This window comes from Leucopleurus acutus, assembly GCF_964270905.1.
Source record: "Leucopleurus acutus genome assembly, chromosome: 3".
Taxonomy (NCBI): Eukaryota; Metazoa; Chordata; class Mammalia; order Artiodactyla; family Delphinidae; genus Leucopleurus; species Leucopleurus acutus.
In genome coordinates this window covers 58,912,583-58,926,344 of record NC_139145.1, presented here as the reverse complement: position 1 = coordinate 58,926,344, position 13,762 = coordinate 58,912,583, and the positions used below count along the sequence as shown (strand labels likewise).

The 13,762-nt window shown below is 45.3% G+C and overlaps 1 protein-coding gene across 2 annotated transcripts; it reads right to left on the bottom strand.

Annotated features, from left to right (window-relative positions):
• Nucleotides 1-161: 161 nt before the first annotated feature.
• Nucleotides 162-13,693, bottom strand: HARS1 (histidyl-tRNA synthetase 1). 2 transcript variants are annotated; one of them, XM_082836967.1, is made up of 13 exons: nucleotides 13,563-13,693; nucleotides 13,194-13,283; nucleotides 7,903-8,022; nucleotides 5,618-5,713; nucleotides 4,852-4,977; nucleotides 4,114-4,221; nucleotides 3,864-3,962; nucleotides 3,541-3,634; nucleotides 3,194-3,321; nucleotides 2,856-3,098; nucleotides 1,494-1,610; nucleotides 1,143-1,293; nucleotides 162-764 (listed from the first exon to the last, which is right to left on the bottom strand). In XM_082836967.1, exons 1-13 carry the CDS (start codon nucleotides 13,650-13,652, stop codon nucleotides 688-690), a joined length of 1,539 nt encoding a protein of 512 aa, XP_082693093.1. In that variant the 5' UTR covers nucleotides 13,653-13,693; the 3' UTR covers nucleotides 162-687. The 2 variants fall into 2 exon arrangements, with proteins under 2 accessions (XP_082693093.1, XP_082693092.1); XM_082836966.1 differs by having other exon boundaries at nucleotides 1,147-1,293.
• Between the last annotated feature and the right edge of the window lie 69 nt (nucleotides 13,694-13,762).

Here is a 13,762-nt window from a genome sequence, read left to right as displayed (position 1 = left end):
GAGGCGAGAACGTCAGGGGCGCCCTTCCCGTGCGGAATAGCCCGTGGGAGCTACTGTAAGTGTCTCTCCCCATTTTCCACCGCGGAAGTGGTCGCAGTGGGAGGCCCAGGCTCTAACAGGGAAGGCAGGGCTAGGCAGTAGTGACACAGGCAGGCTCCAGTGGTTGAGGCATTTTATTGGACCTTCCGCGGCGGCTGGTTGTGGGAAGCGTTCCCTCCACCTGGTTGTAGGGCCCTGCCGAGGAAACCATCTTGGGCCCGTTCCCCGTGGCCCACCCATTTTTGGGTGGCCATTTTTGCCAGTGATTACCAATAAAATAATCATAATAAAAATAAAAAAGTGGGCTTCCCTGGTGGCGCAGTGGTTGAGAGTCCGCCTGCCGATGCAGGGGACACGGGTTTGTGCCCTGGTCCGGGAAGATCCCACATGCCGCGGAGGGGCTGGGCCCGTGAGCCATGGCCGTTGAGCCTGCGCGTCCGGAGCCTGTGCTCCACCGCAACGGGAGAGGCCACAATAGTGAGAGGCCCGCGTGCCGCAAAAAAAAAATAAAATAAAAATAAAAAAGTCTCTGTTATGACCACTCTTCAGGTCTTCCTGTTGGGAAGGAAACGTGCAAAGCTGCTGAAGTACATATGCAGAGTTTTGTCTTAGCCTTAAATAGTGCCAGTCCCACTTTCCTCTGATAGTTCAACTCAGCAGATGCAAAGGGGCTGGCTTGTTTTCCTTCTGATTTCCTCCACGAGGTCTTCTCTTCGGACGTCCACCTGGCCAGGATGGAGGAACAAGGTGGTATGAGCATCTTGTGTTCCACTGCTCTCTGAGCACCCATGCCTTCCTCTAGTCATCAGGCCTGGCTCAGCTGGGCGCAGGAACCCAATCAAACACCTCAGGGGAGACAGCGCTTCTTGGGGGAGGTGGAGAGACACAGGGTATGTGTGGGGATGGAGATTTTACCCTACCATGACCATAGTAACATATTACCCCCTTAAGTCCTTTAGGACTGGGCGTTAATATGAATGCCAGGCTTTTGCTTAGGTCTTGAATGCGCCTTGGCCTTGGTCTAGCTTATGTACAGTAACTTTCGGCCTTGGTCTGCCGAAATGGCATACATTCCCCATCCCTCAGCCTTCCTGTCCACCTACTTACCTCTTCCCTGCTGGCCACCGAGCGGAGCTTGATGACCCCGTCCTTGAGCTCTTGCTCACCAATGATGGCCACCAGTGGGATGCCTGCCTCCTCACAGTACTGCAGCTGGTTCAGTAACTTGGGGTTCTTCTTGTAGAGCAGCTCTGCCTGCAGGGGACCAGGGAAGGAGATGAAGGCTGTCTTCTGCAGTCCTCTGGGACAATCTCCTTGGGGCCCAAGTTGGCACCTTTCTCTGACCTTCACCCCAAGAAGCCACAGTAATGGCAGGGCCACTATGGATAAGCTTTTATTTCGTTTGTGTCCAGCACTCCCAAATTTGCTGCCACCCTGGGGCTTGCCTCCTCTACCTTGATCCCAGCATCCCATAACTCTGAGATGAGCTTCAGTCTCTCCTCCAGCAGCTTCTTCTGTGCAGATGCCACAAGCACCTGTGTTTCTGTGGTCCGTACCTTCTCCTTCACGGCCTAGGGAAGAAGCAGTTAAGAAAGAACTGGGCTACCCTTTACAACACCTTCAAAGAGCAAACAGAGCAGGCTCTTGTCAGGAGTCTGAGACCAGGCCCAACTCCACCAGGGCAGGCTAGTCTTCTCATCTAGCAATTGGGCAAAAAGTAGCTCTTAGAAGAATAAGAAATGAACTGACTGGCTTGTACATATGACTTGCCAGAATTAATAATGGAGGGCAAAGGTAGCTTATGTACAGTAACTTCAAGCTTATCTCCATCTAGAACCTTATGCATCATAAGTGATATTCTGAGCTCACCCAGGCAATCCAATCACCCCTGGCAGTCCTAGTTCCCACAAGGAGACTGTGTCTCTTATGCGTCAGCCATAGGGCACGACTTGGGTGGGGGTGTGGATGGAGGGGAGAAAGAATGCTGCTGCTGTCTCTTTTTCTGGAAAACTATTCCCATTGTTCTTAAAACATAAGATGCCTACTGGAACTGTGACCTCAATTGGAAAACACCAGTGGGTTCCACTCTAGAGAAAAGGGTGGGAGCAGTGGGAAGGTTACTGCCAGAGCATTACCCGAGGGATGAAAGGCAACCAGCCACTTAAGAGCAGTAGCAACAAAGGTGGGCTTGAGGCCAAGAAGGGCTTCCTTCATATTACTCTAGGTGCTAGAGAGTCAGGATAACCGTCTGAGGGATCCCACAGCCTCAGATACACGCTTCCCACTTAGAGACAATATCGCAGAGTGGTTGGGAGCAAGACTTTGGAGTTGGACTGCCTGCATCCGAATTCTGACTCTGCCACTTAAACCTCGGGCAAATTATTTTATCTATAATCTTCAGTTCCCTTGCCTGAGAAATGTAAATAATGAAAGTAGCTACCCTCAGAGGGCTGTTTAAGAGTTTTATTAGACAATGCGTGAAAAGCACTAAGCACAGTGCCTAGCACAGAGTAGTAAAGTATTAAGTGTTCTGTATTATGAGGAAGATCTAGGTCTTTGGATATACTGGCCTAGATTCCTGACAGCTCTGAAGGAAGTAGGGAGCAAAGGATTTTGTGAAGAAAGAATGATCAAAGATCCATCAAGCTGGCCTATAATGGGGTGGGAGTCTGAAGGACAGCAACAGTCTTCTCTCCATTTCTTTGCAAAGATGCAACTTGCCCAATGCAGTACTAATTGCCCCCTTAGAGATCAAAGAAGATAGCTCAGGTGCCACCATCTGCCCAGAATGTCTTCCACCCAGCCCCAAGACATACCTCCAGCCTCTGCTCCACAATGGAGAAGATCCGCTCTACCCCAATGCTGAGCCCCACGCATGGCACCTTGCGCCCTTTGGGATCAAACATGCCCACCAGCCCATCATAGCGCCCTCCAGCTGCCACACTGCCCACACCCAGGGGCTCTTCCCCTGCCTGGGCTGGGGGCTGTAGCAGCACCGCCTCAAAGATCACCCCGGTGTAGTAGTCCAGCCCTCGAGCTAGGCTCAGGTCGAAGGAGATCTGGAGGGATAAGAACATGGTCAGCAGCAGATGAGGATCAAAGGCCTCCAGCCCCGGAGCTCAGCTAATAAGGCTCCCATCCCAACCTGACTCACCTTGTCAGCAATGCCAAACAAGGTCAGATACTCAAAGAGCAGCTTCAGGTCTCCCAGGCCCTCCAAGGCCTGCTTGTTTTGGGACAATTTAGGATCCTGGAGCAGCTGTTCCACCAGGGATACCCCACCTGGGGAGACAGATTTGTGAGCCAGACTGACAAGAAGAAAAAGATAAGGGCTTTACCTTTTCCTCTGGATTACACATGTATGCATGTGTGCATACACACACATGCATTCCCTTTCCCTCTGTCTCCAGTGCGCGTGCGCACGCGCACACACACGGAGGAGTTTGGCTTTCGCTTGAGGGCAGTGGGATGGCTGCCGGGGAGGCAGGGTTTGTTTCTCACCATGCTGCTGGACGTAGTCCCCAATGCGGTCAGCCACCTCAGGTGCCAGGCCCTTCTCTCCCACCATCTCACTCTTTACTTCCTCCCAGGACACCTGAGCAGACAGATACCAGTCAGGGAACCCTGGGCAGCTTCCCCAGTGCAGAGCAAGTGTGAGCCCTTCTCAGGGTGTGGTCTTAAGCAGAAGCTGCCCGTCAACCTATATCCTGGGGCTAATCTTCCTCTGTGGGCATAGAAGCAGGGCCCTCTCTCTCCTAATCTTTTCCATTTCTCAGGGCAGGGTGGGATCTGGGAAAAGAAGAGTCAGGTGTTTGGGTCATTACCTTGTCCAGCTTGTCCACTGAGGAGCAGATGGTGCGGAACTTGCTGTCAGGAACACCACAGACGGCAAACGTCCCATCTAGGATGCGCCGATCATTCACCTGCAGCGACCCAAGGCATAGTGAGAAGAGGATCTCCCTACATGACCCTCGATAGCCTTGGACACTTAGGCTACTGGTTCCTCTGCACAAGGACCTTCTCCTGTGAGAGGCCAGGCCCAGCTTTGCCCTCCCAGCCCCATTCAGCTCTGACCTTGACCAGGAAGTCGCCTATCTGGAGTGAACTCAGGATCTCACACATTATCTTCAGGCACTCTGCATCAGGAATCATGGGGTCAAATTGCCCAGCAATGTCAAAATCCTGTAGGGAGAGGGCTAGCTAGAGGTCCTCAGGGGTTTAACCTTGAGGGAGGACTCCTGGGAGCTCTGCTTTCTATGAAGGAGGCCTCTTTGCACTCATGCGCAGACCACATTCTTCATTCTCCGTCTGACTGTCAGCCCAGAGCAAAACCCCAGTATTCCTGGGTCTCTTACCAGTCCTGGTTTTCTTCCCATCCACAGGGCTATTCCTTCATTATCTCACTCATCTATTTTTCCTTATTTCCTTCCACTGTTGTGGGAGCAATTATACGGCCTTAGTCCTTTATTCATTCAGAAGCTGTGCCACCAGTCTGTGCGACAGTACCTCAAATCCAGTTTCCTCATCCTTTGCTCTGATCCTATCACTGTGGTTTAATATAAAAAGCCCTGGACCAAGAGTTCTAGTCCTAACTTTGCCTTTCTTATCCCTATGATCTCTTCATCTTGCTGAGCCTCAAGTTTCCTCAGATAAAATGAGGAGCATAATCCCTGTCCTGTATATGAAAATACTAAAGAAATCTTAGGGTTAGCATTATCTGGGGCATCTAGATTTTTCAGGACACCGTAAGTACTCAATAGATTCTACTGGCTCAAGGGAGGGCCTCCTTACCCATCCTGCCCCCATACTCACACACTGGTAGAATTCCCGATATCGGCCTCGGGTCATGGCTGGGTTATCCCGCCGATACACTTTTGCTATGTGGTAGCGTTTAATGTTGGTCAGTTTATTCATTGCCAAATACCGAGCAAAAGGAACCTGATGACAAAGAGTTAAGGGGAAAGCCCCACCTTTCAGAGTCTGGAAGTTGATTATCATCACCAACAGAAGCTGGGGTCTAACCGCACCCTGTGTGGGTAAAACCACCATCTGTAAGATTAACAGCATTTCTGAACATCAGCAAGAATCAACTTTGTTACCATACAGGGCAGCTGAAGTCTCATAAAATATTAAGGCTCTTTTGTTTTTGGGCCATGCTGAGCACAGCATGGGGGTGGGCAGATTGGCCAGGGAGCAGAAAAAGGGCCCCAAGTAGGGATCTCTAAGCAGATAATTCTCTGACATAGCTTGGAGATAAAGGAAACGTGCTGTTGGTCAATTAGGGAGAACTCTGTCCACCAGCCAGGGCAAGGGAGACATATTCTGAATCCAGGGGATTGTTGGCAGAGTCAGAACTGGACCCTGACATAAAGCTGAGGTCTCACTCAGGATTCAGAAGCCTTCAAAGGCTAGCTATGCTCTGTTTAGCCAAAGCCCAGCTCCTGGTTTAGAGAAATAACTTCCCTGACTGCAAGATGCATTATATTTGATCCCACCTATGTCTAGCTGCCCCCAAACCTGAGGCTAGAAAAAGCCCCAGCCCAGTAAGGGCCAATACATCCAAAGTTTAAAAAGATACAGTGAGGTCATAGCGAAGAGACAGCAGCTCCCCACCTTGGTCCTTCAGGTCATAGATAAGCTTAGAGTCTTCCCCATACTTTCCAGTCAGTGTTTCCTGGAGAAAACATAAAGAAATGTGACCATAATGATAAATATAACAATTGAAAGGAATTTTTAAAAACAAAAACCCACCATTCTAACTATGACTGATTTCAACTTATCTACATTTCCTCTGTTCTCTCTCCCAATGTTTCCTTATTTGATGTAGTTATAATCAAGGAGATACCAATTTGGTTTTCTGCTTATCACATTTCCATTTTGTGACAGAGCTGAAGTATTATTTTTAAAAGCTGCATTGGGAGTTCCCTGGCGGTCTAGTGGTTAGGACTGTGCACTCACTGCCGAGGGCCTGGGTTCAATCCCCGGTTGGGGAACTATGATCCTGCAAGCTGTGTGGCATGGCCAAAAAAAAAAAAAAGCTGCATAATATTCTAGTGAGAAGAAGCTATTTCCTTCCTTCCTAGTGTTACACTGATAGATGTTTAGGTTATTCCTATTGAAAAAAAATTCCATAGCATTTCAATAAATATATTTGGGTACACAGTTTTTTGTTTTGAATATTTTTTTGGAGTATAAATGCCTAGGAGTGGGTCATTAGATCAACAAAGGTAAATGTTTTTATGACGGCCTGAGATTTGAACACTGTCAAAAGCCAAAACTGAGAGTCCTTGCCCTGTGATGTCTTCAACAAGATAACATATTTCACTACCAGACTGGCAAAATTCAAAAAACCTGAAAATTCCCAGTGTGTAGAAAATAGAAATACTCATACAATGGTTGGTGTTATGGCCAGAGAATACAGTGGTTGGTATTATGGCCTGAATTGTGTCCCCTCGAAATTCATATATTGAAGCCCTATTCCCTGCACCCACCTGGCCCCCGTAACCTCAGATTGTGACTCTATTCGGAGACAGGGTCTTTAAAGAAGTAATTAAGGTAAAACGAGGTCATTAGGATGAGTCTTAATCCAATATAACTCATGTCCTTATAAAAAGAGGAAATTTGGACACAGAGGAGGGAAGATGATGTGAAGACATAGGGAAAAGACACCATCTAAAAGCCAGTGAGAGAGGCCATAAGCAGATCCTTCCCTCATGACCCTCAGAAGAAACCAACCCTGCTGACAGCGTATCTTGGACTTCTAGCCTCCAGACAATAAATTTCTGTTCTTTAAGACACCCAGTCTATGGTATTTTGATATGGGAACACTAGCAAACTAATATAGTTGGTAGAAATAGGAATGAGTACAACCATTTGACCCAGAAATTCTACTTCTGTGAATTTACCCTGCAGATAAATGCCCACTAGTACCAGACATTTCTAAGCCCTGTGTATACATCAGTGAACAAAGGCAGTCCATGCCCTCATGGATCTTCTATAGTAATGAAAAGAGACAGGCAGTACATTAATGCAAGGGAACAAATTAACATAACTTTTGATAGTGATAGCTTCTTTAACGGAAATAAAATAGGTCAATGTGATAGACAAGGGCTGCTTTAGACAAGGCAGTTGGAGAGGAGTATTTGAGGAATGGCATTTTAGTTGAAATCTGAAATCAAAATCTGTTATGTCTAATTTACTCTGGAATTAAAGTCATGCAGAGAGCTAGAGAAAAAGGAAGTTCAGCAAGAGGGAAGAGCAAGAACAAAGGCTCGAAGATAGAAACATATTTAGTATGTTCCAGGAATAGAAAAAGACCATGGTAGCACAGCGGGCAAGGGGAAGAAGCGCATGAGATGAGGTGGGAAATGTAGGCAGTTGCCACATCATGTAGGGCCTTGTAAGCCTGAGTAAAGAGTTTGGATTTTATTATAAATGCATTGGGAGTTACTGAGTTTTAAGCAGGGAGGGATGCAAAGAACTGTTTTTTAATAGCAAAGAACTAGAAACAACCTCAGGGTCCATCAATAGGAGACTGGTTGCATATTTATCCTTTATATGTTCGATTTACATATATCTAGGAAACATCTCAAGTACAGGTGCCATGGAATTCAATGTAGCCAGGAGCCATAACAACTTCCACCCCTGAGAAGGGCTCTCTTTTGGATGCTGCCGGCCACAACCAAGGTAAATAAAAAGCAGGGCCTCTTTCTCTATGACAGTCCTGTCCCCCTTCTCATGGAGAAAATGCCAATCTTTGTCTGCAACAAGAGAGAGACCTTTGGGCCTCACTCTCTTGCCATCCTCTTTGTTGTTTGTATACCCATTATTCCACCAGGCAATTTCTCCTCATCCACCCCTCACCTTTAGTTCAAACACAGGTGTATCAATTACTTCTGCACCGTGGCGCTTGAAACAGCTGATGATTACATCAAACACCTTCTCCCGAACTGCCATCTGCCGGGGACTGTAGTCTCTTGTGCCCTTGGAGTCAAAATCAGCCAGAGAACCAGGGATGGGGTTTAAAAACAAAGAACAGTAAGGTCTAGAAATATAAAAGCATGACTTCAATGATGGCGAATGAAAACCCTGCCCCAAACTTAGGTTTTCCTACAGGTCACTGAGTTGTAAAACAAGTACAAACAATTCCCTATTAATTACCACACCCATTGCTCTCACCCTTCTAAATTCCAACCCCGTTTTAGCTTGGTTCTATCTTCTAGAATTCTTGGAACTCTGTTCTCTGAGAAATTTTCCTAAACTCATTTTCTGGGAAACAGAACATTCCCCTGCCTAATAGAAAACATCTACCTGATGACAGGCATATAACCAACTCAAACTGGCTTAATGAATTGAATTCCAAATTTTACAAGTAACGTTCTCTCCCAACATACCTTAAAAGGAAATCCTAATAAATACTATTTTTTCTTTCTTTTTTTTTTTTTTTTTTTTGCGGTACGCGGGCCTGTCACTGTCGTGGCCTCTCCCGTTGCGGAGCACAGGCTCCAGATGTGCAGGTTCAGCGGCCATGGCTCACGGGCCCAGCCACTCCGCAGCATGTGGGATCTTCCCGGACCGGGGCACGAACCCGTGTCCCCTGCATCGGCAGGCGGACTCTCAACCACTGCGCCACCAGGGAAGCCCTCTTTTTTTTAAAAAAAATTTATTTGTTTTTGGCTGCATTGGGTCTTCTTTGCTGCACGCGGGCTTTCTCTAGTTGTGGCGAGCAGGGGCTACTCTTCGTTGCGGTGCGCCGGCTTCTCATTGTGGTGGCTTCTCTTGTTGTACAGCACGGGCTCTAGGTGCGTGGGCTTCAGTAGTTGTAGCACGCGGGCTCAGTAGTTGTGGCTCGCGGGCTCTAGAGCATAGACTCAGTAGTTGTGGCATGCAGGCTTAGTTGCTCCGCAGCATGTAGGATCTTCCTAGACCAGGGCTCAAACCCGTGTCCCCTGCTTTGGCAGGCGGATTCTTAACCACTGCGCCACCAGGGAAGTCTCCACTATTTTTTTCTTTAATTTTTTTCTGATAGCCCTATGACAAGGGCTAAGTTAAGGAATTTGAATGTGTTGAGAAGTTAAGTCATTACTTAAGGCCATTCAGCTGGTTCCTGGCAGTCGGTACTAGAACTCTGTTCTTCCAGGTCAGAGCTTCTAGTATGGGCTTTTATATGCTACTCACAAGTACGACCTCTTTGGTCTCAGGACCCCTTTACACTCTTACTATTTACTAAGGACCCCAAAGTGGATTATACCTATCAATATTTATCGTATTATAAATTAAAACTGCAAACATTTAAAAATATTAATTCACTTAACAAAAAGAAAATCCATTACATGTTAACATAAATAACATTTTAGGAAAAATGTAACTACTTTCCAAAACAAAAACATCTGGTGAGAAGAGTGGCACTGATTTACATTTTTGCAAATCTTTAATGCCTGGGTTAATAGAAGACAGCTGAATTTTCATATATGCTTTTTGTGATATGTTGTTCTGGTTGAATATATAAAGAAAATCTAGCCTTACAGAGATGTGTAATTGTAAAAGGAGGAATATTTTTTTTTTTTTTTTTTTTTTTGTGGTACGTGGGCCTCTCACTGTTGCGGCCTCTCCCGTGGCGGAGCACAGGCTCCGGACGCGCAGGCTCAGCGGCCATGGCTCACGGGCCCAGCCGCTCCGCGGCATGTGGGATCTTCCCGGACCGGGGCACGAACCCGTGTCCCCTGCATCGGCAGGCGGACTCCCAACCACTGCGCCACCAGGGAAGCCCAGGAGGAATATTTTAAATAAACTTTTCAGCTAATTGTAGATATTCTTCTTAAACTACACCAAAATCCAGAGGGAGAGCTTCTTAAGGATTGGTTTGCAATGTGGAATCTGAAAGTACATCAATGAACTTTTCACATTGTTACATTAAAATCTATTATAAGGTACCCAGAATTCACAGAGACAGAAAGTAGAACGATGGTTACCAGGGGCTGAAGGGAGGGTAGAATGGGGTGTTGCTGTTTAATGGGTAAAGAATTTCAGTTTGGTATGATGAAAAAGTTATGGGGGATGAATAGTGGTTATGGTTGCACAGCAATATGAATGTACTTAATGCCACTGAACTGTACACCTAAAAATGGTTGAAATGGCAAATTTTATGTTATGTATATTTTAGTACAATTTAAAAAATATCTGTTACTCTATCTTGTACTTTGGATATTCTACGCAGGCACAATTTTATAACATCATGCATTGGTCATTTAGAAAATATTTGTTCTTTGATAACAGTTACACAGATCTTCCAAATGTTGATATGCCTCAGTATACAATATCAAAAAACCGTATTTGTTCATGTCACCATAGATCTCATCAGGAAAGTCTTCAAGTATTGAGAACCTGTCAAGCTCATGGTGGAAAATACAAGTTCTAACATTGACTTGAACACTTGAATTTTATCGCTGGCAACAAATACTGTTGAATGTTTTCCTTGAGGTGACAAGGCTCACTTTGTTCAGTTTTGTGAAAATGTCTGCCAAATATCCAAATCTTTAACACAATAGTTTATCTTTCAGTTTTTCTTTCAAATAAAAAAGGTTTTCCATGAAAAAAGTAGCTAGTTCAGCCTACAGTTCACACATGGCACAGCATTTTTCCTACTTTGGAATGCAGCAGAAGTGCTTTATCTGTGCTTTCCATTTCATCATACAGAGTATTAAAAAACAGTGTACTCAAGGGTCGATATTCAATAAAATTAATAATTTTTACTGTTTTATCAAGGACATTCTTAAGTGAAACTGAATCTTTTTTTTTTACTGTGAGTTCACGAAAGTAAAGAACATAATGGTTATTAGTACAGCTCAGTGCCAACATCTTAATTTGTGCTAAGACACGAGCAGTTCTACACACCAGTGCTTTTGCACCTTCATCGCAAACGAAGTGAAAGGCAAATAACACTATGAAAATAATTTTGACCAGGAAGGTCCCTTGAAAAAGTCCTTTCCCCATAATACTGAGTTTTCTGTTAATTATGAATCACATATCAAGAAATGTATTTCAACAAACTAAGTGGATATTAACTCTCCAGTATATTCTCATTTTCTTGTTTTTTTAAAAACATCTTTATTGGAGTATAATTGCTTTACAGTGTTGTGTTAGTTTCTGCTGTATCTCATTTTCTTTTAACATTAAATTATGGAAATTTTCCAACACACATTATAGAGAATAGAACACTGGACCACCCCACCCTGTGTTTATTACCTACCTTCAACAACTATCAACATCTGCTATTCTTATTTTATCTAAGCCCCAATATTTTTTTTTCCTGCAGTATTTTAAGGTAATCCCAGATATCATATACTTTCATCCATAAATATTTCAGTATAATTGTCTAACATACAAGGATTAAAAAACAAAACACTACAATACCTTCCTTACAACCAATACAACTTAACAGCAGCCCTTTACCTAGTGCCCAAGTACTTGGTTGATATGTCTCATGTCTATTTAATCTGCAACAGTTTCCTTTCCTTTTTTTTTTAAAAAAAAAATGTCCTTTATTTGTTGAGGAAACTGAGTCATTTTTCTGAAAGAATTTTTCTCATTCTAGATTTGGTTAACTGTATATTCAATGTGGTCATTTAACATGTTCCTCCATTTCCCATATTTCCAGTAAACTGGTAGTTAGGTAAACTGGTAGTTAAGTCTGAAGACTGATTAGATTCAGGTGCAATTCTTCTTGGCAAGAATACTTCATAGGTGGTGCTGTGTACTTCTTATTGCATCACATCAAGAGGAATATAATGTCTGGTTGTCCTACTTTTAGTGAAGCTAAGATTGATCATTGGGTTTAGCTGAGGTCAGCCTGATCTATCATAAATCCCCATTAATCTTTTCACCCAATAGTTTGAATAACTATTGATGGTCACTGCCTTGGGGTTTTACACCATCTCTTTAACTTTTTTTTTTTTTTTTTGCAGTACGCGGGCCTCTCACTGTTGTGGCCTCTCCCGTTGTGGAGCACAGGCTCCGGACACGCAGGCTCAGCGGCCATGGCTCACGGGCCCAGCCACTCCGCGGCATGTGGGATCTTCCCGGACCAGGGCATGAACCCATGTCCCCTGCATTGGCAGGCGGACTCTCAACCACTGAGCCACCAGGGAAGCCCCTCTTTAACCTTTGAAATGAGTTATATGTAGAAAGGAATAGCTCAATGATTTTAGGAGCCCAAAGAATTACTCTTAAACGGCGACATCTCAACATAAGGAAGACAGATCATCTCCCCTCTACTTTGGAATTAAATTTCACATACATTCATTGAATACCTATTTAGTCCCAGACTCTCAGGTTAAATAAACCATGTGAATAATGAAAAGTCAGCAATAAATGCAATAACAGAGATACTTATGAAGTGCCAAGGGAACCCAGATGATAGGTAAATAGTTCAGTTTATAGAACTTACAGAAAGGGGCATCTGAACTGAAATCATGGTGGTTGAGCTAGGAATCTCCAACTTCATTCCATTGTACTCTCCTTCTCTATTTGGTTCTAGTCATAAAGGTCTTTTTATAGTTCCTGGAAACTACCAAGGTTCTTTCTCACTTCAGGATTTCCATACCCTACCTGGACTTATCTTCCTCACACTCTTCACCCGGCTGTCTTCCACTCATCTATTAGGTCAGCTAGTCTATCACTTCTTCAGACTTCCCAGTTCTCCCTTATTTTTCTCAGAGCATCCTTTTTACTTCTTTACATCACTTAACACAATTTGTAGTTACATATCCATGTGTGGGATTATTTCTCCTAAGTCTGTTTCCTTCAGTAGAATGTAAGCTCCCTGAGGGCAGGCTATATTGTTCACCATGGTACACTCACTGCTTTGTACAGTGCTAGGCACACAGTAAGCACTCAGTAAATATTTACTGAATGAAAGAAGGAGTAGCAGTAGCAGGTAGACTCCCCTAAGCACCCAGCTGGCCTAGCTTCTGCCATCACTTTGCCATCCCAGAATGACTCAGAGTCCAATCCAGCCTGGTGCCTACAACCAACTGTTGTTTCCTCTGCAGGATTTCAGATCCTCCTCAATGACCTGATTCAGAGAAGCAGGCATATATGCGTCCTTGTGAGTGGAATTAGGGACCCTCTCAGAGGCTCCCTAAAGGAATATTTACCTTGGGGGTTTTGAGCACAAACTTCTGTTTCCCTTCATCAGGGCCCAGTTGTGCCTTCAGTTTCAGTAGTTTTGCCACCTCCTCCTCGATCTGTGGAGGGAAAGTAGGCGCTGGGCTACCACATCTGCCACCCCCTCCCTCTTCCGTCATTCATTCAGTATCCCTCCCTCAGCAGGATGTGGGGCATATCTCTCTCCCAAGCCTAGCTTTGCTTCTCTCGGGTCCTACCGCAGCTACCTCCCCACCCAGCCCGTCCTCCTACCTACAAGTCCAGTCCTTTCTTCCACATCCCCATCCTCTGTGCAGACCACTCCCCGCTCTGTTCTCCCAGGCCTTCCTTTGTCCCCTCTCCTGCGTCCTGGGTCGTACCTGCTCAGCGCTGGCCTTCTGCTGCTTAAGGGCCCGCACGCGCTCTCCCTGAAGTCGCACCAGATCCTCCAGCGTCGCACGATCAGCCATACTTGTTACCAACTGGAGCTGACTACTGTCTAGATAGGTTGTGTGGGCCACAGCTTCAGCTTGGATGACTTCCGGCTATCGAGTCGAGGGCCCGCACGCCTAGAAAGCCA

What these genes read in the sequence shown, in the direction of transcription:
- HARS1 (XM_082836967.1), bottom strand. Translation starts at nt 13,652, where the DNA reads ATGGCTGATCGTGCGACGCTGGAGGATCTGGTGCGACTTCAGGGAGAG. An exon ending in TAGGCGACTTCCTGGTCAAG is followed by an intron (nt 3,963 to 4,113) that starts GTCAGAGCTGAA and finishes GGGTCGCTGCAG; the next exon opens with GTGAATGATCGGCGCATCCT. An exon ending in TTGTGGAGCAGAGGCTGGAG is followed by an intron (nt 1,611 to 2,855) that starts GTATGTCTTGGG and finishes CTTCTTCCCTAG; the next exon opens with GCCGTGAAGGAGAAGGTACG.